Source organism: Triturus cristatus, chromosome 10 (genome assembly GCF_964204655.1).
Source record: "Triturus cristatus chromosome 10, aTriCri1.1, whole genome shotgun sequence".
NCBI lineage: Eukaryota > Metazoa > Chordata > Amphibia > Caudata > Salamandridae > Triturus > Triturus cristatus.
The window spans coordinates 500588297-500608513 of record NC_140593.1 but is presented as its reverse complement, the minus strand read 5'-3'; the positions used below and the strand labels follow the sequence as shown (position 1 = coordinate 500608513).

The following is a 20217-nucleotide window of genomic DNA, read 5'->3' as shown; positions in this document are numbered from 1 at the left end:
ACAAATGCTTTCGCTAAAAGAAAAAGATAATAACATGGGATAGAGTAGAAGTGGGTGGAGATCAGTGAAAATCACATATTTGAGAAATTAACATCTGTTTATGATTCTTTTATTAATAGTGTACGTTTGGGCCTATTATTAAATGCAAAGGAAAAAGATGGCAGCGAAAATGGAAGCAAGCTGAACATGCGTACTAGAATTATGATGTGACCCGCTGACCGTATCGGTGACAAGCTGCCAATCGTCAAGGCCGCAAGATGTGTGAAACTTCTTCGCAACTGTGAAACTGCATTAAATATTAGTTTGATTTGAAACATTAGATATATGGGAAAGGAAATGAGACAGAAAAATGAATGAGCTAAAGGGGAAGGGTTTGTTAGAAAAAAGGGTTTATTAAGAAAGTGCATATGTCAGCGTGAGGTGATGACAACTCCCCTGCCCCTGGCTAATCAAGTTTGTATTCAATCATGAGTTGCAACTTTTGAGGGTGGGACATGCAGAAATAAAGACTATAACTAGAGTGACTTAAGAGTAGTAAGTTAGATGATGCTGCTGATGATGATTCAAGAGATGTGGAGCACGAGGAGATGAGAAGCGAGAGAGGCGAGAACTGCTGCTGATGAGGATAAGAGAGAGCCGACTGGGAAGATTCATACCTGAATGACAACCTGAGTGTGAGAGAGGGATGCGCCCGGTGCGTCGGGGTTATAGAGAAGTCTAGTAAGTAATGCCCTGTCCTGATCCTGTCCTATGGTCTTTGTCTCCTGATCATTCATCAGGTGACCTCCACCAGCCCTTTTGGCCAGAGAGTTGGTTTTCTGTTATCACTTTTTGGGTAACTATTAGTCTCAATTTGCATATCTTTTGCAAATGTATGATTTATTATGCCTTTTGTCTCTACATCTATCCACTCTTAATGCATTGATTTGTTGAATGTGTCTGTGATTTTGAATGTATTTGCTAAATGAATTTTCTCTCCCATGAAAGTTGATAGAGTGAATTTGTATTAATGAGGGTTCATTTATGACTGAGATTTAGATATAAATTCATTGAATCTTACCCAGAGTCTGTGGTTATTTCGCTAAGATCTTTAAGTTAGTCAGTTAATAGTTCATATCACCATCAACTACTCAACTAATGGACCAAAGGAAGAGTGTTGATCCCTGAAGATTAGTTAGACAATAAAGGGTTCTCAAACTTAATTGAGTCTACTAATCAGGATTGAAGTGAAATTATAAAACTTGATCACTCCAGCAAAACCCCGCCAGGGAAATTGAATGTGTATATAGGCCTAATTGGAAAATGTTCTTGACTGTGAAGTGTTCATCCCTGGCCTTCCGCTGGATCAGTAGTGCCCATGTCTTTAGCTTTCTTTAAAGGGACTTAAACTTCCTTTCTCAAGACCTACAAGCTACTGTAAAGTCTGCTTGCATTTAGTTTAAAGCTGGATTTTTGCAACTGCCCCTATTTGAGCCTGCCAGCGCATGCTTTGACGAGACTTCAGCGAGTACAAAATGCAGCAGTGAGACTGATTTGCACTTCAGAAAATTTGACCATGTATCCCAAACAAGTAGAGATTGGAATTGGTGAGCAAAACAACAGAATTCAATTTAAAGGCATTTGTTTAAGGTATACATATTTTATAGTCCAAAACTGTGCAGTTTTGCTAATCTCTTCCACCAATAGGTTCTCAAGTGCTCTCTTTTTTCCTGATCACCAGTTACTGATGCACATCCCCAGGTTTAACAAAGCACATTGGTAGGTGCTCCAGCAAGCTATTGAGCCCCAAACCGTGAAACTCGCTGCTCCTGCAGCTAGGGTCTCTCTCATCTCAAACTGCTTTGATAAAAGACCCTCAAAATGTTCTTGCTTTAACTGGGGGGCCCAAGGCTTGAACACTGTCTACAGCTATTGTTTTTGGTATAGCGTATGGCGCTAAGACAGCAGAGTTGGTGTCTGTTGCGCTCTGCAAGAAATAAAACAAATCAATCAACCAAACAATAAAATCTTCCATGAAATCAGCAGCAGTCAGACAGGGTTTTGCAGTATTTTACACAATGGGCAGTTAACTGAATACTTAACGTCCATGCGATGAAGACCTTACCTCATACACCGAGTTCCATTTAGGGTTGAGATTTTCCTTGATAACCTTGCTTTGGAAGATCTGGTTGCCAACACGAAGGATTCCGTAAGGGTCGGACTTTCCTTTGACCATCCCCTTTAGGTATGTATCTTTGCTCATGAGATCCTGGGCTTCTATGAAGTGTATTCTTAGAACTCCCTAAAGTAAAGATAATCAAAGTGTGTTAGTACACACCTCTTTAAAGGACTACACATCACCCGGAAACGGCTTTGGCTCTTTTCCAACAGATGTAGAATACAGTCAACAATTCACCTACAACAGGAAAGTACTTCATTCATGTAGGGTCGTAGTGATCATTCTCATCTATCCCCAAAAACATTAGCTTTACTTCTCGCTACAAAGACACTAATACATCAATTCCAAAAAAGTAATCATCCTACCTTTTCTTGCTCTATCAAACTATTACTTTTCTAACTCGGACAAACAACTTTGCTGATGTGCTTGTCCACCACTGAGAAATTTTAGCAGCCAGAAATGAAATAAATGATCAGATTACTTACCGGTAATCATTCCTACTCAAATTGTCCCCTGTTTGCTCCATTACTTGCATTTTCAGCTGAATGCAGTGTATGATGCATTCACATTCTTGCCAAATGTCTTCTAACAAATAAGTCAAAATACTTTTCAGCAAGTCCCCCATCATGGAGTAACATGACAAAAGGCCCCACCCCAATAGACCCTGAAGTGCTACAACCAAGAATTAAAACAGAAGCAAACCTGGGAAGGAGAGTAGGTTATAGGTTATGTGGCAGGGAGGGGATAATTTGTGTCAGGAGTATTACAGAAAAGTAATCTAATTATTAACTCCTCCTCTGCCTTTCTCATTCCTACTCCTTTGATTCTAATTATAACCCTAAATTTGATTTTTTTACTCAGTCTCATAGTTCAGAAAATACAACCACTCCAGCAGTATGAGCAACAATCTGTCTGCAAACAAAGCTAGAATAAAAATGTGTACAAAGCCTGTGCTAAGGGAAAGAGGCTGCTGTCCAAGAACCCAAAAGCCCCCCCACTGACCATCTAGCACCAAGCAGTAGGGCCCATAAAAAAAGGTGCCACTACCTACAAGGCACCATGGGTAGATGCCCCACCTTCATTGGTTACATCCAGAAGATGAGAATGTAACTCCAAACCATTTAGGAAAACCAGAGTGAAAGCTGCTTCGGAAAAAGGAATGCTCTCCTTCAGAAGAAACAACAGTCAGACAAAGAGATGCACCTCATTTGGATTCATGCGATCCGAAGAAGGGCATCACGCTGGAAGAAACTACCTGATGTGCCTATATTTAGAAACGTCTAAAGGCCAAATTAAAGATTCCAAATTAGAGGCCCAGTTTCAGTGCCAAGAACTGAAAGATATAACATCAGATACCTCAAACTCTCACACATAGGGCTCAGGGAAGACCCTTACCACTGTAAACATTCCCAGAAGCAAACCTGTTTTCAACAATTGGGGAAGGTAATAATTAGCTTAGTATGGGATTCAAATGTTGGCCAATGAGGGACAACACAACCTCCTTTTAAAATTCACTTAAGTGCTTGAAAAACGCTGCCACAAACCAGGATAGCCAAACCACTAACACCTAGCCTTGTCTAATAAGTCAACATCTATGACCACATCTAAAGGCAGCTACATGTCAAAACAGTTGGATACAGGCAAAGGCACACAGGAGCCACCCTATCTTGAGTGAACGTGAAGAATCCACCTAATATTACCTGCACATACAACCACTTGAACTAGCTAAGTATCAAGAGACAAGAGGACAGACCAAACAACCATGGCTGAGGGGACAGAAACTGCTTCAGGCTCTTCTGTCCTACAACAAGACACAAGGAAAAAATATAAGGACAAGAGAACAGCATTTTGGTCTGCCATGAAATCCATCACTAACGCTGAAGTTTCCATAGACAGCTATGTAGATGGTGGCAAGACACAAAGATCTAGCAGTATGGACACACCATGCAATTAACTGAACCAGGAGATGGCAATATACATGACCCTGACCCTTTCTGTTTAATGACAAATGACCGGATCTCTGCTCTGACTATACAGCAACAGCTTACTTCTATGGCAGCAGCACATAAATCCGTCCATCTTGCCCGACTGAATGAACAGCACTGTCCACATGGGGCCATCGACCCTCAGCATTGTTGTAGTGCCATAATGTAAAATGCTCTCCTACCTTGCTGCCAAGTCATGGAACGAACTATCCCTTCACCTCCAAACCTCATCCCCACTGCTGGATTTCAGGAAAGGACTCAAGACCTGGCTGTTCAACTGAAACCCCACCTTGTCAAGGCTCACAGCGCCTGGGGTCCCTCACGCGTGACTAGCCATGCTTTACAAATCTGGTTTGACTGATGTATTGATTGACTAATTATTTAGGAATTCCTGCAAAATCAAAAATTGTTTCCACCAATTGTATTTTTAAATTACTCAACTTCAAACTACAGTAAACTACGAAGGGTTTGCAAGATGGGAGCCCAGGAGGTCAAAATAAGTAAGCGTTCATAACTATCAAACTTTGCAGGCTAACCCCTGGTACAATTGAACAGTCTGTCGCCTTTACATTGCCCCAAATTAGGACCGGAATAGGGAACCAAATGCAGTTCTGGCAAACATGCTTAAACTGGCCTCTCTACCTTCACCTCCCCATGCTCTCTCTTTCCATCAATCCATTCCCTCTCTGTTTTTCTGTCTTCTCCCTCTGATCACTTCTCTCTACCTTCCCTATCCCTATCCCTCCCACTCTTTCTCTCTCTTGAAGGCGTCCTAGCCTGCCGCAGTTTATCTCGCGGAGTTGGGGAAAGTGACAGGCATTAGGAACATGGCCTCCTAGAACTCCAGCCCACTGGGGAAATGCCTAGTGGAATAAAAGGCCTAGCCACCACTGAAATGTTTAGAAAAAGACATGCACAGTTTTCTAGTACCCAAGATCACTATAAGTATTGTCTGCCATTTCATAATATGAGTAGGAGGACTCTACTGCGCAGGCTGTGTGAAAGGTGGCTATGATATCTAAGATGTATCATAGTTTATGTGTGCTACTGGAGTGTCAGCAGGAGGTCGGCCAGTGGGTGACGCCCGTGTTTCAACTAGTGAAACATGCCTCTTTAGTCACTTTGGATGCTGATCTAACTTGCGTACGTGTCAGCAATGACTTTAGTCTGCATGAGATACACAAAGATAGAGAGGAACTTTGAGAGATTGCGTGGGGCATGGTTGACATAAGTGGGGTAATTGTTTCAGGTAACGTAGGGTCCACCACCCACTGCTGATGCTCTTCCTGTCTCTTCTGTGGCAGCATCAGGGTGAGAGGATAAGCCTGAGCTAGAATATATTTATGAAGAGGGAAGCACACAGGTCTGGAGCAATGTGCTTACTTTTCCTAGTGCAGCCCATGGGGCCTTTCGCTGGTGCCTAGATGCAAGTGAAATCCCAGGGGTGCGAATTTTGAATATGGTGACAAAGGGACGCCCACCTGACAAGCTTAGCACATTCTGCACTTTTTTCCTGGGACAATTACGTGACTGCCTGCCTCTCTGTGTTCCTCCCTTCAGAATGTGGGCAGAAGAAGGACTTTGGACCATTGTCTAGTTGTCACACTGGGGGTATGTTCGCTGTGTTTGAATTATGGTTTTCAATAAGAACCTTCCTGTTAGAATATGTATCTGTGTTGTTAGAACATTTTTAAACATCTACGGAGTATACAGATCCCCTTTCATTATGTCCCGTTATCTCCAAGATGGCGCCTACGACATTGGTGACTTTTCTGTTATCTCCGTTGCCCGGCAACCTTTGAATGGGAATTTTTGATTAACCAGGTGCGTTCAATTTTGCCTAATTACACGGCCTATATATGTGGAACCCCCTCGTGGGAGAGCTTACGGCCATTTGACTGGTTGGGTGGATGCTGGACCCGCCTCTGGAAGATACGGAATCTGGTAAGCGTTCAAATTTTTCATGAGATACTCTATTTATTTTACGAATTAGTCAATCACATGATGGCTTAGGACTTACGTCTTTATTTTTTCATTAAGAGTTACGTCCGGCTGATGGCTTACCAGCCATAGTCGAGCAAACGTTTTTTCGAATGGACACACGAACTTTGTTGTGTATTTGGTTAGATACAGACTAAGAACGTCTTCCTAATCTGCATCATGTCACGATGTTTGACATAACCCCAGCCGGTGATAGTGCGTTTACTAGACGGTATATATGGACAAATTATCGTGTGGGTGGTGTGTGTAGGCTATTCCCGCTTGTGCCTCCATCGTTTTTGTTTATATGTCCACGAGACAAGACGTGAGAGGTGTAGCTTAACAATAGGACCTTTTGATCATGGATATACTAACATAAGTATAGTTTACTATTCCAAGATGGCGGCCGCGATACTGGGACCGCTTTTTGTTGCATTTAACATCCTATGGACGGTATAAAGGTGGCGTTTTCAGTATTAGTAATGTCCTTTTATTGCTCTGCTACCCCTTCCTTTCTCCCTCCCATTGCTCAGAGCATATGTATACTTTCGAAATTGATAATAGTTTCTTCAATGTTCATTATCATTTCTTTGTCTTTATGGTCACGTGGGGATGTATATATTTTTCCCATCTTTCGTTGTAGGTATCTTTCTTTGTCTACATAAGCCTAACAGATTGAATATCACTTGAACTTGATCGACCATCATTTGCTGGTCCAAACCTGGATATGTGCCTTTCCATAGATTTTCTGGATTTAACACATTGTTTATGATGTTTTAGATTTAAAGTAAGTATTATTTACCGGGGTCACATGACCATATACCACCTATACATGTCTCCATCAGGCATCTTATCTAACTATGGTCGTACATACATTGTACTTGTCTCCTCAGATTCATTACGTTACAACTCATCACCGGGGATATCGTCACCAGTGATACAAACATATTATCAAGAACCAACGATTGAGACACCTTTTTCGTCACCCTGATTTATCTATCTCGGTGTGTATAGACATTACATATTTTCGTCATACTTGTCCAACATTTGGATGTTTCTACATTTGGTTGTTTTCTCCTGCGTGACTTCTCCATAACTCTTAATATTCTTTTATTCTTTTTCTTTTCATTTTTTCTTCTTACCTTTTTTTCTGTTCTCATACTTACTGCTGTTACCATTTCTTTTCTTTCATGCCCTTCCCATTGGTCATCTTCTCTCTTGTATTGTCTGATATTTTAACCACATTAGGGTTGAGACATTGTAGGAGAAGTGCTCTTACACATAAAAAATGTCTCTTGATCATAAACTTTACGCTGATAATTATATGTATACTGATTTTATGCATTTCTCTTTAATATTAATTGTTGTTGCATTTTGTAAACTCATGAAATTTTCCATGTAATGGTTCAATCTCAGTATGTCATGTTTTGTTTTGTGAGGGCTCAAGTAGCCTTTTTAAGATAATCGTATCATATGTGCATGGTAACACTTAGGGGTTATCTGGAAAGAAGGTTTTGTAATGTCAACTTATGTGTTTTCTGTTAGTTTAAACAAAGTTTTCAACACGTCTTTGTATATATCTGTTACAGCCCTGAAGAAGTCCTTTGATGGACGAAACGCGTCGGCTGTTCCGGCTGTTCTGTGAAAACTTTGACCTTTTAAGTGTATAAATTGTTGCAAAATAAAAGTGGAGTTTTTGTAAAAGACACAAACTACTCAAGAATTGGTATATGATTCAATTTACAGTGTTTGAGTGGTGCATTTGGTGTTGGTATTTGTACATATATTTTCCAGTTTTTTTGGAACGACATTGTGCTGGCGGGTGTCGACCAAATTTGCACACTTGCGGTGATTCCATTATATCACCATAACTGATATGGGGTAATTTCCAAGACCGGTGCTGTTCTAGAGGGCCACCGCTAGCTTCGTGTCTAGTTCTATGGACTTTGGACCATTCTTCAGGGTGGAAAACAGTACATAGGACAGGAGGAACCAGGTAGTGTATAATGGGATTCTCAACCACCCCGCACCTTCCTCCGAATTCACAGAGGTATAGGAGTATGAGTTCATAAACATGTACAAATAATTTAGTTAATTAATATTTTGTTTAGATTCATCTGTAATTCATTGACACATTTTACAGATGATCAGTAAAATATATGCTCCTAGTATTTGGTAGTTATTTAAGCGTTTTATTGAGATCTTTTCCCAAAGAAGTGCTGCACACAGCAACGACATAACACAGCATAACCGAGCATAGGTATACTGCATTGAATTAGATGCGCTGGAGTTTGGGGAAGCCACATATAAGAAAACTGTAGTAATCAATGAATTTATATAACCCCACAAGACTAGGAAAAGATGTTGTGCAAAAGTGAACACACCTCGCATCTAAGAGAAATACGAAAATGGTGGAAATAAGTATATGTTTATGTACATGAGAGTTTTCAGAAAGATATCTACACGAAATCAAGAAGTAAGGCTCTGGCTGTCTAACCTTGTGCACCCTGGGACCAGTCTATTCAGGGACGAAATGAGCTCCTGCAATGCCACAACCTGCTCACTTACACATGAAAGGACTTGCATCCTGCCATTCTGTGAATCCAACTGCTGATGGCACCATCTGTTTTGCCATTAGTAATCAGACTTTCTGTCTGTAGTAACCGCGGGTTACTCTGCTGAAACTACGTCGTACAGTTTAATCTTTTACTCTTAGCATACCTTCAATTCAACTCCTTACTGCTTTAAGAGAGTAACGGTTCGTGACTTCTCGACTCTGTTTTACATCAAATGAGCAAGCTGATACTGACGTCATGGTGCAATCGTTTATTTAGCAGATCGTTATTTAGCGTTTTATCCAGAGATTTCTTCTCCTCCGGGCACAACTGTTAAAAGAAAATGGTTTGCGAAAAAAAGTCATAACAACAGCACATATTGTACAGATCACAAGCCCCTGAAGAAGGGACCCGTCCCGAAATGCATTGGCCGTTTTTCAGTCAATTATTTGTGATTCGTTATTGATTTGTTTGCAACTTTCGAACAATTAGCATTGATGAAATTGATACTTCCACGCTGCCAGAATTACGCTGCCAGAACTACGGTGCTTGCCTACCTGGGGGCTTATCCAGAAGTGTTGGGCTGCTGTTGATCGGCCCAGTGTCCGAGAAGCCTTCCCTCCCGCTGCCGCTGTTGTCGGTGTACATTGCGGTCGCTGTGCGGAGGGAAGGACTACGCTTCCCAGAACCACTGCTTGTGACACCGCCCCCTGACACTCCCACTTCGCGCCCGGAGGCGCCAAAAACGAACAGCTCCCTCCGTGTCGCGGGACCGCGCGCGGGACCGCGTGCGGGCTAAGCCCGGGCAAAGGGCGGGCCCTCTGAGGCCCTCAGAGGCACAAAGAGGCACGGGACGGCCCAGAGAGTAAGGCCTGTATTTGAAATACTGTACTGTATATATTGTGCGGGCTGTATTGGTAGGGTCTTATGATAACATTGCTCTTTTGAGATTTCGTTACTTTTAATATATAAGTTATATACATGTTAATGTGATCCTGATTTAGTGCTATTGGAAAATCCTGATTATTTTATTTATCATTAGTCAGGATAATCCTGTTCTATATACTGTTCGTTTTAACATGAATATGCGGGAAACTAGAAGTAAGATCGTCACTGGAGGGAGTAAGCTGACGGGAACACTAGATGATTTCATTATACGTACTAATAGCTTGATAGATCAAGGGATAGTACTAATGGAGAGAAGGGTATCCCAAGACCTAGCTTTTGCAAAGAGATCATCAATAGGTAACATAGCTGTGGCACGTAGCCCTGAAAATATTCTGCCTGAAATTCCCTTACTACAAGAACATGCGCAGATACATAATAGTGCTGCTACTGACTTGGCATCGCAAAACCCAATCACTATGGGATTGGAATCATCAAATCCTGTGGAAGAAACTATGATGGGGGCACATTTAGACACTCAGGATGAGATTGTAAATCGAAAATTAAAAGGAAAAAGGCAGGGGGCAATTCCAAAAGAGTGCGCCAAGAATAAAAAGTTAACCTGCAAGAAGGTAAAGGCAAAAGTGGTTAAGAAGGGTGGCATTAAAGACTCTGTGATAAATGAAGCTGGGATTGAATCTGAACCTGAAATTGAAGTTGTCAGTCACAAGAATCTGTCCCTACCCATGATAGATGTCACTCTACCAGATGAGTCTTTAGTTGATATTCTTGATGAGAGTAATATAGTGAGTGGTCTAGACGGTTATGAAGATAGGGAGGATTCTATGATATATACCCTGTCAACACTAATTAAATCCTTACTTGCCCCTATACAAGAAAGGCTCCATGGTATAGAGAAGCTACTCCAAATACTGCAGAAGGATAAAAAGATACAGTCGTGTACTCAGGAAAAAGTGCCAAATAATGAGATTATATCGGTGGATAAACCGCCGGTTTTAAAAGAGAACTGGCCGAAAGGGAAGAAAATAACTTCTACAATTCCTCTGCCTGAATCCATGCGAAATACAAATAGCTCAGCAGTGAGTATAAGGACTCCCAGGCTATTGACGGCCCCTGAAGTGACTGTACTTTTGCCTTCTGCACCTACTCCTAACCCAGACAAAGCACAACAGGAGAAAACTGAAAAGCGCAGAAGTATAAATTTGCCCCCGGAAGCCTGCCCTTACGTGGTAGTATTAACTGGGGTCCCTGAATTGGCACCTGATACTATGGAGCCCTTTGAAGCACTTAGAAACAAGGTGATTCATTGGCTAAACTCTAATTATCCTATACCCTCAGTTTTGGCCAGTAGAATCTTAATGGTCCAAAGGGCTCCATGGGTGGGCTTTAATAGAAAGAAACTACAGGGTGACTGCGTGGTTATAACTTTTGAAAACCCGCAAACTGTAGATTATATTTGCCAGGGGAACCCCAGGAATCAGGATCTGTTGATTACAGTTAGACCCTTATTCTATTTCTATACTCCGAATGAACAACTAGATGATAGATGGAGCTGGATTAGAAATGAAAATTGTGCTAGGGAAGGGAGGAGAAATAATTTGCATGGGGACTTAAATTTTAATAGGCAGGGATGGAGAGAAGATGACCACTGGACTTTAATACAGCGAAGGTCCGGGAGAAATCAAAAGGGAGGCCTGCAACATTGGGGAGATTGGTCAGGTACACAGTCTGTTCCATTTGCCATCCCTTGCTATAATAGATTCAGTCCACTGGATATGGTCGACTGACGTCTAGGGTGTGAGAAATTTCCTGACCTGTTGCCATCTGTAAATACTACCCTAAATCCATCAGCCCTTAGTCCCTCCAACGAAAATGTTGATACGACTAATAGTAGTTTGTGCAATAAGATCGCACCAGTAACCCAAGAATTGAATAATCAGGCCAAATTGTCGGGGCAAGAGTGTGTAAAGGGTAAAAAGGAATTACCCCTTTATAGCAGTCTAAACCTCGTCTCCAAGCCAAAAGAAATCATGAGTGATCTTATAGTTGAAATAGATAAGATTGACAGAAGTCATGTCGTTACAGACGAGGTAATAATACCCAGCCAAAATGAAAATTGTAAGGTGATGTTTTGGAACGTGGCAGGTTTAAAGCATAAAATCTCTAATCCTTTATGGAAAACGGCCACGGATAGCATGGATATTATGGCCCTCCAAGAAACTTGGACAATAGATCCTATACATCCAATTGGCTACAAAACTTATTGCACTCCTGCAGTAGGAGGGCCATATGGGAGACCCAAAGGTGGTATAATTACGTACCTCTCAAACTCCTTATTATATGAGAGGGTCCATTTCTACCACAATTGTAGTTACTATCATAAATTAGTGATAGATACTAAAACTGGGATCAGCCTTGTCATAGTTAATCTTTATAATAATATCCCATGTACCGCAATTCAGAACATTATGAAAAGGCTAAATGAGGATCTACAAGGGGAGATAGTTAGCAAGACGAGGGAAGTAATGATTTTATGGGGGGGGATTTTAATTGTCATCTTTGCAAAATGGGTCAAAAAGGAACCTGTGGTTTAATGTTAGAGCAAGACATTAATCTCACACATTTTGACCATACTCTAACCGGGGATTTGTTGAACGAGATATTATTTAATTGTGATTTGGGATATGCAAATGAATTAACCGTGAGCCCAACATCTTTTGCCCCGACCTTTATTGGAAGGGGTGCATCGACCACCATTGATTTTATTATTTGCTCAAATACTTCTGGATTTAGGGCCTCTAACTATAAGATTCACGAATTACCACTGAGTGATCATTACCCACAAGTACTCGAAATCGATAGCCCATTTTCAGCATGCCAATATGATAGTTCACAGATACAGACAGCCCCGGATGTGCTGATGGGGAGACAAAATGGGTATTCTCTCAAGTGGAGTAAGGTGGTCCCGAACGAATTCTTAGCTAAACTAGTCAATATCTGCTCAGATAGCTTTAGAGTTTGTTTAGATGAAAATTCAAAGAGCGAAAATATAATCGAACATTTTAATAACATAGCAGCAACCATTAAAGAGAGTTTGAGGGTGGTTTCTAGAAATAGGACTAAAAATGGCAGAAGATGGTTTGATAAGGCATGTACTAGAGCCCTGACTGAGCTCAAACATGCTATTCACCGGGAACCACGGAACCCCATCCAAATAAGAGATTTAAGGAACCGCTACAATCTTGCATTGTAAGAAAGAAAGAAAAACATAAAGAGGATGGCTTGGGAACAGCTATGCGATGCCTCACAGGCGAAAGATATATCGGCATTTTGGGGGGTGGTAAATGCGCCGCTCCTTTTTGATAATACTAAGGCACGCATAGAAATTGCAATCAATGAGGATGACTGGGTCACACATTTTTCAACCCTCTATATGTGTTTAGAACAGTCCCCACAAAAGGTCTCTGCCTCTTTGTGTGAGAAAGAGATGGAGGCACAAAAAGTACCAGTTCCACCACTGGAGGTTCCATGGGAGAAACGGGGGGTTCCTGAAAAAATAGTGGTAACATTGCCCGAGGTTTTATTGAGCTTAAAAGATACAAAGGGTGGAAAGGCATCAGGCCCAGATGGGATCCCAGCCGATCTGTATAAAGCCAACAGCGAGATCTGGGGTCCCATTCTGGTACAGCTTTTTAACGCAGCATTGGCGAAGGGCCTAAGTCCATCATGGTTTACATCCATTATTGTACCCATTTTTAAAAAGGGAGACAGACAAAACTGTGCTTGTTACAGGCCAATATCCCTACTCGACTCGTCCATAAAAATCTTGGGTAGAGTTATTTTAGCTAAATTACAAAACTGGGCGGAGGATAATGGGATAATAAGTGACCTTCAGTTTGGTTTTCAAAGGGGCATAGGAACTATAGAGCAATGTTTAAATCTATTTTTTCTTCAGCAGAAGTATACATCAATAAAAAAAGAGCGCTTATATCTTGTTTTTGTCGATCTTGCTTCGGCTTTTGATTGCGTGTCCCACAATAAATTATGGAAAGTGATGCAAAGGATGGGCGTGGATGATTCAATCCTCTCCTTTTTGAGGGAGCTGTATTCTGGGGCTACAGCAACTGTTCGTTATGGAAAAGGGGGGGAATGTAGTAAATCTTTTGGGATAGGGCGTGGAGTACGCCAAGGATGTGTCCTGGCGCCTTTCCTGTTTTTGATCTACATAAATGGGTTGGAAGATCGGCTTCTGCAGGAGTGCAGGGATATGCCTGTTGTTGGCAATAGGCGTATTCCTGCACTCCTGTATGCGGACGATGCCGTTTTAATGGCACGAACACCAAACGCCCTACAAAATTTAATAACATCCTTCAATAAGTTCATGTACAGTCTGGACTTAAAAATTAACTGTAGCAAAACTTTTACCATGAACTGCGGAATGCGAACTAACAAGAGGATGAAAACTATCGCAATAAATAATGCTAGTCTAGAAAACACGCCCGCCTTTTCTTATTTAGGCATCTTATTCCATGAGACTGGCTCGTGGACAAACGCGATAAGGGCAAGAACTCTTTTGTTCTCAAAGACAATAATGGCCCTAAAGAGTTTTATACAGAAACTGGGAAAGAAGCCCTTCAGAGAAATTTTAACTGTTTACAATGCAACGTGTATATCGGTGGCTGTCTACGGAGCAGGACTCTGGGGGTACGCCAACATAGATGCTATCCAAATAATTGAAAATAAGTTTATGCGGTACATGCTGTCCGTGCCCGATAGTACTGCAACCCTAAATTGTCATGAGGAGCTGGGGCAGCCATATATTTCAGATATAATAAGAATTCAGCCCATTTTATTATGGCATAGGGTCTGGACTGTAAATGAGTGTGTTGTAAATCGTGCCATAATCCAGGATGTGTTACAACTTGAAAATGAAAATGTTTTCAAATGGTTAATTTATGTGAAGACCTTATTGACAGAAATATATTGTGAACAATATTTTGAGAATCCACTGTCAATGGTACACATCTCCAGAAAATTACTGAAAAAATCTTGTAAGGAACATCTCAGGGAAAAAAGACTGTGTGAGGAAAAAAAGAAAAAGACAGTGTGTTCCCACCAGCTGATATTGAGTGGTGCAAATTTACAACCATACTTATGTCTTTCTATGGCAACCCACGATAGATTTCGTCTTACACGTTTTAGATTTAATATTGTTTTTAGATTATTAACCTTCCCAGAAATGAATTCTTGGTCTAATGAACTTTGCTTATGTCCATGTGATGAATTATCCTCGCAATCTGATATCCATGTGCTGTTCTTCTGTAGATTTTATACCTTGCCCCGTAAAAAATTTATTGTCCCAATCCTTAAAGAGTTGAAGGTAAATAGATGCCGCCCAGCGTTTTTAGAATTGCAAAGAATGGACACTGTATTTATTGTTGCCTCGCTGGCAGAATTTTTTAAAAATGTTTTTAAATTACGTAAATCAATGGACAGTTAATTGGTTAAACTGCCCATATGGAAATTCGTTTGCACTTCTCCCCTGTAACAATAACTATATATTGTATTATTTTTAACTGTATTTGTATTTTTGTTGCTTTTATGGTTATTTTCTTTTAACCGAATAAAGTATTTTTGAATTGAATTGATTGATTTGCTAATGCTGGTCATATTCTTTACGGATTACTGACTCAGGCTTGTAGAAGAGCTGCTTGGGGATGCAAAATGCTTATTTATTTATTTATTGGCCTGTCTTCTTTTTTAGGAGGCTTAAATGGAACATGAATACAGGCGTTTTCATGTATTTATTAGATTTTTTTTAAGTTGCATTTATATAGCGCCCCCTTCTCCTCAAAAGAAAACAAAAGGCATTTCAGTGGACCAGTTTCACGAGCTTCCTTGGGTTCTGCTTCGTTATTCAAGTGTCAGATTATATGGTGAGGTCTTTGTGAGAATTGTTTTAGTGTCGTGCTTGATCACTAAAATGGAGCTTGTATCATGTTGTGTGCTTGTGAAGATGTGTGTAAGCATGGTAATTCAACTACCACTATGGAGCAGGGAGGAGATGTGACCTAGCAGCCGGGGTTGGACCGGGGAAAGCAGGTGCAATTCCTCGCTCAGGTTCAATATCCTGTGATCACTTAATCTCCCTGTGCGACCCCACAAAAAAAAATGCTAGTAATGTAAATCATACTAATGTCCTTGTGCCAAGTTCGAGCTATATACAAATAAAAAAGGACCATTAAAGCAAAAAGCTCTGTAATGTGGATTTAGCTTTTACCTGGCAACTCAATAGTCAAGCTCAAGATTCAATTTTCAAACAACGAATATGAACTTAAACAGCACTTTGAATGACCTTCCTAAACATGTTAGACTGGCTCCAGCCAATCAATATACACCCTTTTAACATATTTACCGAGCTATTCCAATAGGTCCTTCAAGGCCCATTATGAACATCCTTTTCCTCAATCCTACAGGAGGAAAACCCTTATTTACGCTCATCAAAATGTCATCCGCGACCATTAATTATTTTTTTCATTTCAAAGAAAGAACCCAAATCACCACAGAGATTCACAATTTGCTCTCCTGTGGCCAATCTTCTACCTCATACTCAAGGACTAAATTCATTTCAACATAATCACTCATCATTCTATCCCATAATTACTTAGATATAATAAATCTGGAATCCTACCATGTACTCCAACTATTGATATCCTCTACAGTAAATTCTACCTCACACACCTACTCTTATTCGGGAACAAAACCTGGATCCAAAGGGTAACAGTGACATACAATTTGCAAGCACATTGGCCTTCTCAGAACATACTCCACAATAAACTGGTAAGATTGAAGTTTAGCAGCCAGGCGGCTAACCTGGCTGTCAAAGACTTTCCGTCTTCAGGTAAAAGAACATTAACAAATCTGTTCGAAGAAAAAATCAGTGCACCACAAGAACTACCCAAAAAGGATCAGCAGCCCATGCACAAGCCAATAACTCCTTCTCAATCACTGAATAATTTCTGTTTGATGCTTCTCAATGTTTTCAATGCGTTCTATTAAGCTGCATCTATTTACGCTGCCCGAGACAATAAGCACTTGCATCAACAGCAACCAAATGCTCTTTGCCTATCTCAAATGAATTTAAGAAAGGAGCACCAATTAGTCCATTTGAAAGTTCTGTTTCGGGTCTATGTTCCATACACATTCTTCTGCAATAAATAACGCAATAGTTCAAACTTTGTGACATAAACAAACTTGGAATACAACTCAGTTAAACCAAGAAATTACAATAGTAGTTTCTTGGTTTGGAGAATTGGAGCATTCGAAATCTCTTGAACACGGTTTTATACCATTATTTTTTGTATGACCTAAATATTCTACGTATTACATTTGAATTTGCATTTAGACTCTTTTAATGTTAATCCTTTGTTTTTCAATTAACAGAGAACTTTATGTAAATTTGAATTATGCTCATTTACATCCTTACCAGACACTAGAATGTCATCCTGGAAAGCCACCAAATCATTTACCATTTCCAAGGTCACTTTTATCAGGCACTGGAAGACTGAAGCGGCACCTGCTAGCTAAAAAGGCATTCTACAGAACTGACACATGCCTCCAGGAGTCACAAAAGCTGTCAAATGCTTGGATTCTTCTTTATTCAGCTTGATGGCAGGCACTCGTAAGATCTAGTGTGGAGAATACAGTGGCTCCTGATTGGGTAGACAGTACCTCATGTAGATTCAGTAAAGGATGGCTATTAACCCAACTTTCTTCATCAAACTTTTAAAACTCAAACATAGACTAAATTCTCTTGAACATTTTAACAACAGTGTGACTTATGAAACAGAAGAAAAGCATTCTTTTGGTTCGATGATCTTCTTAGGACACAACTTTTCCAAGATCACCTTACGGTCCCCCCTGTAGTTCAAAGAAAGATTACGAACCCTGTGCCAAATAGGAATTACACTGTCCTTCATTATGATTGTGTGTTTAAATCCTTCAAATTTTTCTAGGTCATTTTTTAACACAGTAAGAAATCTATTTTTCAAAAGTGACATATTCTGATCATTAGCACCATCACTCCCTACAGAATAAACCGGTGGCACAGCATTGGGATCCAAACGGATGCTTAATTTTGCTGCCAGAGAATTCCATTATGGCCCAGAAATATCCTAGCAAATCTATTTTGTGTCCTGTGTAATCCTCGGACCGTGAATAAGGAAGAGATAAAACATTTTCTCCCCAAGTCTTTCCCAATAAGGATTTACCCATAATAGTAAATCAAGCTCACAAATCTACCATCGCTTACACATCTTTGCCATTCATCACCACAACACACTTGGGAAATCCTTTAGATTTACTTTCTCTCACATACAAAATCACATTGGGATTGAAATCATCCTCCTCTTCTCCATCTTCTGTGATACAATTGACTTTGTTACCCATATTATCCCAAAATGTCCTGTTCACTTGCAGTGGTTGAAAATGTTATCTCTGGCGAGACACATTTTAAAGTTCCTCACATGATAAAAGCTTCTAAATCTGAATCACAAGACTTAAGTTCTCTTTTCAAAATCTTGTTGTCATTTTCTTTTCTCCCTTTGGTGGTTACGTGACCTATTATGGCATCAACTTCAGAAACTGTCACCAGTTTTCTACATGTATTCACATTCACTTCCTCCGATCTATTACCAGACTTTTTAAATTGTTGAATTCCTTTAGCAATATTCACTTTTGTATTTAATGTAAATTCAGTGACCATCCACAGTCTCTTTCTTTCACACGTTTGGTTCTTATCATAACTTGATCTCTTAATACTTGGTTGTAAGCTACGGTTTTAAAAACACATGATACTGCAAAAGCTGGTAGTGCAAACACACTCTTTGATGGTTTCATCTTTCCTTTGAACTTTAGAAAAAGATATATACTTCTCCATGACAATAATTACTTTCTTGCTATACATCTGGTTTAATTGTCTCAATGCATATTCAAACATATCAATATATCCACGTTTATTAAAGGTGGTAATTATTTTATTCTTTATGTCCAACACAACCTAGAAAGTGTTTGGGAAATCAAAGTTTTCTTTAAGGTGCACAACCTTCGCCTTCCAAAACAACCACATAAGCTAGAAATACAGGATACCACAATTCCTAGTCTATGGAGGGGTTCTCTAGAAACCTGAAGAAAAGATGGATAGATGATATATTGGCCATGCTTAATGAGGAAACCAAAAGGGTGAAAGAATACTGAAATTTGAAAAATAGTCAATTTTTCAAACTGTTTCGGAGTGAAAGTACACCTAAAAACCATACAGAATTACTATAAAACAGAAGACAGAACTACCTCATGCATGTCTAACAGCATTGGACCACTAATAAAAAGTGAAAACAAAAATAAACAAAATAAATACACAGGCATTGGGAGGAGCCTAGCGCGCATCCAAGATGGTCGCGTGAGCACAGGGCTCCCCGGACCCTCTCTGCTCCTCGGAATTTATCCTGAGAATATCCTGACGTGGCTTATGGAATCTGAGAGATAAAGACCAGCTGAGAGTATATCTCTTTTCAACACTCAAATCGGACCTGGGAATCCTGAGTTGTCGTCGTCGGAACTTTTGGGACCCACCCGACGGAGGTGACCGGGGTGAAGGTGACCCGAGGGACCGGGCTGCAATTGAACAACAGCGGCTTCAGCGCGGTGCCAGCTGCCGATCCACCACTTTCGGTTTCGGTTTTGCACTTCAGGAGACCGGCAGGGAGGTGCGCTCGGGGTGGAGAGGTGCTTCCTGGGCCTCTGCATGAGGTTTTCTTTCATCTGCCACTAGAGCGCCTATCGCCTCGGACCCCCTATACCGACATTTTGTGGTCTTCTTGCTGGTGCCTTACACCTCTTGATTGGAGGTCCCCTCGGGTGACCGTGTTCACATGGGGGGCAAAGGGGGTCCCGAGGGCCGCAAGACCAAGGCTTCCCTCCGCGGGGGGGCAGTCCAGAGCAATAACATGGACCGCTACACCCAGGGCAGGGGGCCCTCTGGCGCTGCTGGCCTCCCCTCGGATACTGCGGAAGGAGGCGCGACCGCCGCTACGGAACTATCCTTGCAGGACATTATGGGCGCCATTGATGGCATCAGGGAAACCATCGCGACGCAATATGAGGCCCTGGCCCGTAAGATTGACACTGTCGCGATCGATGTCACCCTGATCCGGGCCGACCTCTCCAAAACTAACGAGAAGGTCCAGGCTCTCGACGCACGGACCTCCACCCTCGGTGCGGAGGTGTCGGATCTGTGGGCCGCGCTTGGAGACATCAGGGTGGTTAACGACCATATGGCCCGGCGGCTTGAGGACTTCGAGGGACGGGCCCGACGCAACAACATCCGCGTCATAGGTTTACCGGAGTCCTCTGACGGCCGCCCGGTTGACCTCGTGGTCGAGGAACTTATCCTGAAACAGTTGTCTTCGGCTGGCCTAAGTAAGTTCTTTGCCGTGGAGCGGGCCCATCGAGTTCCGGGCGGTCGGCCACGGCCGGGGGCCCCCCCGAGGCCTATCGTGGCCAAACTGTTCTACTACAGGGACCGCGACGCTATTCTGCAGGCCTCACAGACCCACGGCCCGGTTCGTCATGAGAA

At 41.4% G+C, this 20217-nt stretch overlaps 1 protein-coding gene across 3 annotated transcripts in view; it reads right to left on the bottom strand.

Moving 5' to 3' along the window:
• Positions 1-20217, bottom strand: part of ESYT2 (extended synaptotagmin 2) — a 769824-nt gene that overhangs the window by 391647 nt on the left and 357960 nt on the right. For all 3 annotated transcript variants that reach the window (XM_085631951.1, XM_085631950.1, XM_085631949.1), the window contains exon 9: positions 2105-2281. In XM_085631951.1, coding sequence (XP_085488077.1) covers positions 2105-2281 — 177 coding nt within the window. The remainder of the gene's footprint in view (positions 1-2104; positions 2282-20217) is intronic.